Source organism: Arvicanthis niloticus, chromosome 26 (genome assembly GCF_011762505.2).
Source record: "Arvicanthis niloticus isolate mArvNil1 chromosome 26, mArvNil1.pat.X, whole genome shotgun sequence".
Taxonomy (NCBI): Eukaryota; Metazoa; Chordata; class Mammalia; order Rodentia; family Muridae; genus Arvicanthis; species Arvicanthis niloticus.
In genome coordinates this window covers 24,273,027-24,282,282 of record NC_133434.1, presented here as the reverse complement: position 1 = coordinate 24,282,282, position 9,256 = coordinate 24,273,027, and the positions used below count along the sequence as shown (strand labels likewise).

The 9,256-nt window shown below is 43.4% G+C and overlaps 1 protein-coding gene across 4 annotated transcripts in view; it reads left to right on the top strand.

Moving 5' to 3' along the window:
- Positions 1 to 3,456: 3,456 nt before the first annotated feature.
- Cul5 (cullin 5) overlaps positions 3,457 to 9,256 on the top strand; it is a 45,848-nt gene continuing 40,048 nt past the window's right edge. For all 4 annotated transcript variants that reach the window (XM_076925232.1, XM_076925233.1, XM_076925231.1 and 1 more), the window contains exon 1: positions 3,457 to 3,902. In XM_076925232.1, coding sequence (XP_076781347.1) covers positions 3,654 to 3,902 — 249 coding nt within the window. In that variant the 5' untranslated portion in view covers positions 3,457 to 3,653. The remainder of the gene's footprint in view (positions 3,903 to 9,256) is intronic.

Here is a 9,256-nt window from a genome sequence, read left to right as displayed (position 1 = left end):
ATTGTCTTGTCATCCAGAATTTTGCTTGGTATGGCTTTTGTTTGTTTTTGAGACAGGGTTTCTCTGTGTGGCCTTGGCTGTTCGGAAACTCTCTCTGTAGACCAGGCTCTCCTGGAACCTTGCCTCTGTCTCCCAAGTGCTGGGATTAAAAGTGTGCTACCACTGCCCAGTTCTTGGTAAGGATCTTAATGTTACACTGGGAAATGATATGCACTCCTGGTGCACAGTGGCATGACTGTTGGGAGTGTAAACAACTAATTGTAGGATTGGACTTTAAGTCTGTACCACAAGAGAAAATTTACACACAGTGCTGTAAACCAGGACGAAAAGCCAGTGGCTGGGAAGGTCTAGGCCTCAGTGGAGAAGCAACTGCTATTGCATTGTTAAATAAGTATTATGTGCCTAGTAAATTGCCTTTTAAACATTTGTGATTATACACATAATTACTGCTGCTGTCAGCCTAGTTTGTCCTGGAGGGATTTCTTTTTCTTGCAGTGTACTGCAGAGACTCATTAACCAGTTAGTTAACCTCCTGAGGATAACTGTGGCTGTGGCATAGTGGCCCAGTGTTCAGCTTCCCATGGAAGAAAATAATCGGGCACCTACAGTACCACCCCCAGCCCCCAATAAACTCAGAGAATATCATAGAAGTGAGGAAGGAAAGAATATAAGCCAAAGGAGGGGATGGCAGGTTGTGTAGCTACTTTATTGAAACATTTCTTCCTAAAAGGAGGAGGAAGGCTAATGAGACTCGGGAAGCAGAACTTAAGGCTCAATGAAGGTTAGAAACAGTATTGGCTGGTGTTGTCTTGCTAATTGCCTTACCCAAAAAAACCTGTTTGCAGTGTCCCACCCATAGGCTAAAAGAAGCCTGCTCCCAGCTGGCTCTGGGCAGAGCAGGACCTTCAGATTTTCAAGGGCTGAACCAGACAAGATGAAGAGAAAGAGAAGGACTGGATCTAAGAGCATCGAGAGAGCAAGGCCAAACAAAAGAAGTCGGGGGAGAAATCAGGTAAGTAGCCACTGGCTGCGGGGTAGCATGGGAAAGTTTAGGAGTCTCAGGAGTACCAGAGGGGAGTGTTTGCTAGCAGGGGAAGGTTTAGGAGTGCCCAATCTTTGAGCTAGTTATGACATGTCAAAATTAACTAACGTGTGTTGTGTGTATGTGTATTTCTGAGTGATATTTTTGTGAGTACAAAGGCCCTCGGAGGCCTGAACCTTAGATCCCCACAGAACTGGAGTTATGGTTGTGAGCCACCAAATGTGGGTGTTGGGAACAGAACTCAGGGATTGTCTCAGAGAGCAGGTGTGTTCTTTACCCCAGAGTCATCTCTCTGAACTATTCTCCCTTCTATTTTTGCATCCTCTGCTTTTTTTTTTTTTCCTTTTTCACTGTTCTTTTCATAAAGCTTAATTAATTAATACTTAAGGTTTCTGCTATGAGTGATAAATTCCAGCATTCAGTATATTAATCTATTAAAATTATATGGAATCAGCTGAGGTGGTGGCACTCATCCTTGGATACTCAACACAGGCAGAGGCAGGTAGATCTCTGAGTTGATTAAAGAGCAAGTTCCAGGACAGCCAGAGCCACACAGAGAAACCTGTCTCAAAAAACAACAGAACAAAACCAAAAATGTATATTATGTCCTTTTTCTTTTCTTTTTTAAATGGAATATGACTCCCTTTTTAAAAAATATTTCATGTATGTGAGTACACTGTTGCTCAGGACCTCTGGAAGAGCAGTCAGTGCTCTTAACCACTGAGCCACCTCTCCAGCCTCTTAGTAGCAGATCTTAACTCATTTGAAGCACTATATTATTTAGACAGGGTCTCACTGTATAGCTCTAATTGGTCTGGAACTCAAGAGTGTGCTAGGATTAAAGGCATGTTCCACTACACCCAGCCAAAGCAGATATACGGAATTCTTGGCCATTTTGGAGGAAGGCACATACCAATAATCCCACCAGTCACTCTGGAGGCAGAGGCAGGCAGATCTCAGTAAGTTCTAGGTCAACCTAGTCTACATAGAGAAGTCTCTTCAAACAAAGCTACCTAGAATGCTTGGGGCAAAAAGGGGATTTCAAGCTTTGTTTTTTGATTTTTATTTGTTTGTTTGTTTGTTTTTCGAGACAGGGTTTCTCTGTATAGCCCTACTAGTGTTCAAAAAAAGTAAAACAACCAATCCTGTGCACTTGTTCGCTTTTTCCCCACCCCGCCCATATATAAGCGCTAGACCCCTGAGCCACAAGGTCAGTCCCTCTATCCCCTATGTGAGATATGGGGATATGGGCTGGCCCAGAGCTCTGATTTAATAAACCACCTCATGTGTTTTTACAGCAAGATGGTCTCTCGTATGTCCTTTGGGTGCGTGTTATCCTGTGACTTAAGTGGACCTCCTTTCTGGGGTGTCCCGGACCTTTCAGTTGTCCTGGAACTTACTCTGTAGGCCAGGGTGGCCTCAAACTCAGAAATCCACCTGCCTCTGCCTCCCAAGTGCTGGGATTAAAAGGTGTGCGCCACCACTGCCCGGTGAGATTTCAGGCTTAATATATGAAATAAAATCCTTTAGAGTGGAGCCTGAAAGTCTGCTTTTCTAAGTAGCACCCCAGGTTATATTAATATAAATAATATATTAGCAATGTTTGAGAAACTTTTGTTGTTTTTTGTATCCCTGGCTGTTCTGGAACTTGCTCTGTAGACCAGGCTGTCCTCAATCTTAGAGATCCTTCCGCCTCTGCTTTGAGCACTGGCATTAAAATTGTGGGACAGTAAGAGATGAGTTTCAAAGAAGCAAGATTGACACTAGGTGGTGGTTTTCCACACCTTTAATCCCAGCACTTGGGAGGCAGAGGCACTAGCCTCCACTCTGAGTTCAAAGCCAGTCTGGTCTACCGATGGGAGTTCCAGTACAGCCAGGGCTACATAGAGAAACACTGTTAAAAACCAAAATCAACCAACCAGACAAAACCCCAAGAGTTGTGTTAGGAATTTGCATAATGCATTAAATAACAACTAACCTGAGAGATCCCTGTATAAAATATATTGTCTTCCCTTGATCAGAGATTCATGATCTGAAGCGATGCATTTTGGAGAAAATTTTAATAGGGTGCTCTAGGATATGTCTTAAGGAATTCAAGCTTAATAATCACTTGAACAAGCTCAGTATTTTTTTTTTAGCGGAATAACAGCACGTTTGTGCATCATCACTAGACAAATAATTTACTAGGCGCCTACTCCATGTCAGCATTTAGGGAGGACAGCAGTAAAAAGCCTTCCAGGCTAATTTAATCCAGAGCTCTGAATAGCAATCCGGATCTGGGGCAAGCGCGTGAGGGCTGCGCCGGCTCCTCCAGCAGAGGGCGCACTCCCCCCTCCGCGGCCTCCAGACCCAGTGGCTCGCAGTCGCCTGGGTTGCTCCTGAGCACGCCCCCCCCCCCACGCTCGTCGCGTCACGTGACGCCGCCACGGAACCTGAGGTGTGGGGGCCCTAAGCCTAGCTAAAGTCGTTGCTGGCGGCCGAGGCGGGTGCAACTCCAGAGGCAGAACCGAAGACGAGTTGGGGAGGCCCGGGGAAGTCGATACTACCTCTTCCCGGTCAGGTCGGCTCCCTGTCCCCACCATTCGCCACTCGCGTCTTCTTAAGCGTTTGCATGCGCTCTCTCGCGTGGGCAGGCCGGGGTGACCATGTAGCGGGAAAGCCTGAGGAAGCACGGGTGCCTGGAACGAGCTTAGCGCTGTCGGCACGCCGCCCCGGCGTCCCCCGCATCCCCCACCGCGGCCTGCGGGGTCCTGCTGGGCACCCGGGCCTCTCGAGGAGGCCTGGCCCCGAGCGCCGCCAAGTCTCGCCGCGTCTCGCGAGAGTCCAAGTTGAGAACATGGCGACGTCTAATCTGTTAAAGGTAAGCCCCTGACTGCAGCCCGGCTCCTGCTGGGCGACCGACGCTCTCAGCTCCAGGGGAAGGGCCGGGCTCCGTGTGAGCGGCGAGATGTGAGAGTGTTTCGGGGTTGTCCACGGGAACGGGAGCCGGGGCGGCTGTTACCCGAGCACCCCGACGCCGGGCCCTGGCCTGGGGTCCAGAGGATCTATCAGGCTGGCTGACTCGGAGTGATGCTTTCAAGGGACCAACCCAGGCTGGGAGCGAGAGCAGTGTCGCTGGGCCCGCACCAACCTGCCATTGTGACTCTTGGGGTCCCGTTTCTTCTGAATAGAGTGTTAAAGACATAATAGGAAAAATCCCAACAAAAATGCTTCCCAGCAGGTTTCAATGGCTAGGCCCCCCAACCCCATGTCTTAATTTGTGTTTACAGTATGCAGGAAATGAGAGTCAAGACACTTCCACTTCACCCTTTTCTGAATGTTACACCTTCCTTCCAGATCTCTCATGCTTGAGTTCCTATTTTCACCTTTTTGTTGTTCCTTGAGGAACTGTCTCCCAACCCCGACCTCCTTGATGGGACATCAGGTGGCACCCGGTACCATCATTTTAGGGTGTAGAAAAGTTTTCATTAAAGAAGGCATTGAAAAGTTTTAAATGCCAGGAGAGGCCCAGGGCAGGCAAATTATGTATCATCAGTTTAAAAAGAGGATTGAGGAAGATAACGAGGTGATTGTGTTTTTAGTAAGAATTCTGTCCTAAAAGTACTAGCAGAAATGGGGCTAGTGATTACCTGAGGGAACATAAACACTGTGTTCTCAGGCTGTGTGAATGAATAATAACAAAACGCTCCCTCTCCCCTAAAAAGGGTCTCATTGGTCCCGGCTTGCCAGAACTTGCTATGTAACTCAGTTGACCTCGAACTCATATCGATCCTTTTTGTCTGTACTGAGATTGAAGGCCAGCATCACCACTTGAGGGGAATGGAAAAGCCACCTGACTGGGCTGGGAATAAAGATAACGGATTTGTAAACCTCTGAATTCTGACATGGTAGCACATACCCTTAGTCCCAGCATTCTTGAAGCTGAGGCAGGCTGATCTCTGAATCCAGGCCAGCTAGGATTGTCATTAGAGCCTGTCTCAAAACAAGAAAGAAAAAGTACTGTAACTTCATGACAATACATTGGAAAACCCAGTGACTGACTCAGTGAAGTCAGACGCCAGAAATATGGATTTTCAAAACTATGGTTTTATGAGATAATGACTATGGAAAGCAGATGTCCTAAATGAATGTTGTGTAGTATGTGATTTATTTATGTTTATTCATGTATTTATTTTTGAGGCAGATCTTTGTAACTTTGGCTGGCCTTGGTACTTACTATGTAGACTAGGTTAGTCTTGAACTCAGAGAGGTTTGTAGAGTGCTGGGATTCAGGGTGTTCCCCACCAGGCCTGGCCTATAGTCTGATTTTAGATAGATAGTACTATTGTAATATAAAAAACATAATAGACATTTGATTCTATTGTCTACGTTGTCAAACATTTACCTGTTTTGGGTTGTTGGAGCTTTTGGGGAAAGGAATTCCAAATACATTTTGAAAAGTACTAATCATAAAATGGGGAGACTGAAATTTGTCTGTGGAATATGTGAGGACCTGCCAGGGTCTGTCTGTGATGTAATTTATGGGATTATTAAATTCAGGGCTGTTACTACCTTGAGTATAGGACTTACTGGGGAGTGGCCAAATTAGCATATTTTTTGTTAGATTACTATATTGGCTTATTAGAGAAATGCCTTGGACTTCTGCAGGTAGATTTTACCAAAGAGAAAATAGCTTGTCCATTGGTCAGAAAGGGGAAATGTAGGCCAGCCAGACAAGAATACAGTTTGAGTCAGTACCAGATCATTGTACCTGAAACATGCTGAATAATGAGCCAGAATCCCTTCAAGAAGTATATCCCAGTTTACTTGTGACTTGAAGAAAGGTGGTATTTTTGTTTTGTTTCATTTGTTTGAGAGTGGGTTGTTTTGTTTTTATAGTTGACAGAATTCATAGAAATAACTACTAGTACATTTTGAGAAAATTAAAGATTAGAAACTTTATGAAATTTCTAAGAATCTGATGCAATAAGACCTGCTTTTACTTGGCATTTTATTTTATTTGGGATCATATTTTCTGGTTAGACCAAGTGAGCTGTCGTTGGATCTTGGCAATCTTTTGAGTATAGAAGGATGTGCAGTGCATTTTGACATGCAGGCATTAGATGGTTAAGTCCTCTAGCTGTAGAGCATTCCTAGCAACTTACAGCGCCATTTCAGCTCCTGTTTTGGATTACTTGATCTTAATTTTACCTGTTCTTTTTCTTTTGCAATTGTCATCTGAGCCCAGAGTGCTGCATTTTCTTCAACTTCAGTTGATTTTCCTACTCCAAATGGCAATTGTTCAGACGTTTTCACTCCCTAGTTCCTATTCCTAGCACACTAACCAGCAATTTGCACATGTATTTCTTTCCCTTGGCTACTACCACACATCTTTCTGGTTGCTCCATAGAGCCATGTCTGTTTTTCAGGTTGCCCTCCACCTGTTGTGTTTCACCTGCAGTGTCCTCCAGAACTTGGTGTCTCCCTCCCACTACTCTTTTCTTTTCCCCTATCTAACTATAAGAAAGTTTGTATCTCTTGTATAAATCTATACTCTGCTAAGACTTTGCCCATGGGCCCTTTGTAGCTCTCTTTTCCCTTAATTGACCCATTCAGTTATTTTGAAACTGTCAGATTAGATGTAAGAGCCTGAACAGTAGTAATATGCTGATTACCAAACCAGATTCTTCTTGATAAGGTTGATCTTCTTGTCTGGTATTACTTATTCTCTGCTGTTTCTCTCTCTCTCTCTCTCTCTCTCTCTCTCTCTCTCTCTCTCTCTCTCTTTTTTAATGTGATTTTTTTTTCTCCTTATTTTTACTGTCTTTCCCAGTCACTTGTTTTTCATTGTCATCCAAATTATTTCTCTGGATTCAATCTTCACCTCTTTCTAGCTTTGTATTTTGTCGTTGTTGTTCTGGTACAGTCATAACACCTCTTTCATAATTTTATCTCTTAGTGGTAATCTGATCTCTAGATCAAAATACGTTTCTGACCCTATCATTTTCTTGCTTAGCTATGGTCTATAGTGCCAACCATTGAAAACCATCTCAGTTGGATCTTTTAACAAGAAACTGAAAAGGAACTGAAATAGGAGGCCCAGCCTTTTCTCAGTGGAAACTTTAATCATTTGGAAAGAAGGAAAATCAAAGTACAAACAAGCAATTCTAAGTGTCTAGAATTTACTCATTCTTAAAATTGTTTATTAGACACCAACATGCAAGAGTACCCTAAGGAATTCAAATAATGCCCATGCTCTATGGAAATTTGTCATATTCAAGAAAATTGTACTGATGGTTTTCTCTTAAGGCAGAATTCAGAAATGTTACTATGTGGTATTTGTGCCTTACATATTGAAATATTTTTGATGGGATGATTAAAGAAAGCTAGGAAGAGAGAATTGGAGTGAATTTTGAAGAATGGATACTGTGTGTTTGCATATGCAAATGTGTGGACATGCACATGTTTGAATGTGGAAGTCAAAGTCAACTTCAGGTGTCTTCCCCCAGGAGCTGTCCACCTCGTTTTTTTGCCAGTGGCTCTCACTTGCCTAGACTTTGCCAGTTAACCTAGATTGGCTGGGAGGGAGTCTCAGGGACACACCTGCCACTGTTTCATTAACACTGGGATTACACAAATGCCACCATACTCAGTTTTTAGGTTTGGGGATTTATTTATTTTGTTGTCGATTTTTTTTTTTTTTTTTTTTGAGACAGGGTTTCTCTGTGAAACAGCTCTGACTGTCTTAGTAGACAAGGTTGGCCTCAAACTCACAAAGATCTGCCTCCTTCTGCCTCTCAAGTGCCCCATCTTGAATTTTGATTGTACGACTTACATTGCTTAACTTTATAATTGCCCAAAGTGTCTGTGTCTTAGTTGAAATGAAAAGTATTCAGAGATTATGAATCTATTCTGCTAGAGCCAGGAGTTGTAAGACTCCTTCTGTGATTTGTTTATTTGTACATCTCTTTCAGGAAGGAAGGGCAGAGAGAGAAGGGAGTGTGATGGCATGCATGGGTACAGGGTTGGGGTTTGATAGGTGGATCTCTGAGTTTGATGCCAGCCTGCTTTTGATGGTGAATTCTAGGCCATCTGAGAGACAGAGTGAAACCTTGTTTCAAAAAGAGGGATAGTAGTTGGAGAGATCACTCAGCAATTAAGAGCACTGGTTCTTGCAGATGACCTGGGTTCAGTTCCCAGCACCCACATTGTGTCTTACAGTCAACTGTAACTCCAGGTCAAAGAGAACCAACACCCTCTTCTGCCCTCTGAAGGCAATTCCCACATGCACAGACATGCACACATATAGACACACACATAAATAAAATATTTTTTTTTAAGAAGAAATGAAGTTACAGAATGATAGCAGTAGGAAAAAGGAAGTTGGGCATACAGTTATCACATAGTATATACTTTGGGATCACAGATCTGCTAAACTCATTAGTTAGCTCCATGAGAAGAACAAAATTAACTTTTCAATTTACCTGAGTTCTTCTGTTTAGACAGGGTCTAACTGTGTAGCTTTCATTGTCCTGGAATTTGCTTTGTAGATCAGGCTGGCCTGGAACTCAGAGGGCTTCTGCCTCCTAAGTGCTGGGATGTAAAGGTATGATGTAGGTTGTCCGAGGATATGTTGAAAGATGGTTTCTGAAGTATAATTCAGGAGGTTTGCAGATTTCATGCAGTATATGAATATCAGGTTAAGAACTTGTGATAAGAGGTGGTGGCTTACACCTTTAATCCCAGTACTGGGAGACAGAGGCAGGCAGATCTCTTGTGAGTTTCAAGGCCAGACTGGTCTACAGAGCAAATTCCAGGACAGCCAGCACTAAGGAATAAAAATAAATAGAACAAAAAGAACCCTGTATAAATGATTAGACTAAGCAGTAACCTTAGAAACATTTGCAAGTCAGACCAGCTAGTAAAGTTGTTGCTGCTACGCCTGATAACTCAAGCACAGTCCTCTGCGGCCCACATGGTAGAGGAGAGCCTGCATTCAGAAACTTGTCTGACTTCCAAATGCACACCATGGCACTCATACACCCACACAGTGTATGACACAGGAAGACACAAGATGAATAGGGATAATTGTTAGAAGTAAAGTATTTAAAAACAAACCATGAGTTTCATAAAATATTTAGTGCTACTCTACTAGAGAATGAATGGTGGGGAGGGGAATCAAAGAAAAGAAATGAATGAATTTTATTAGCCACAACAAGTTGTATAAATAGAATA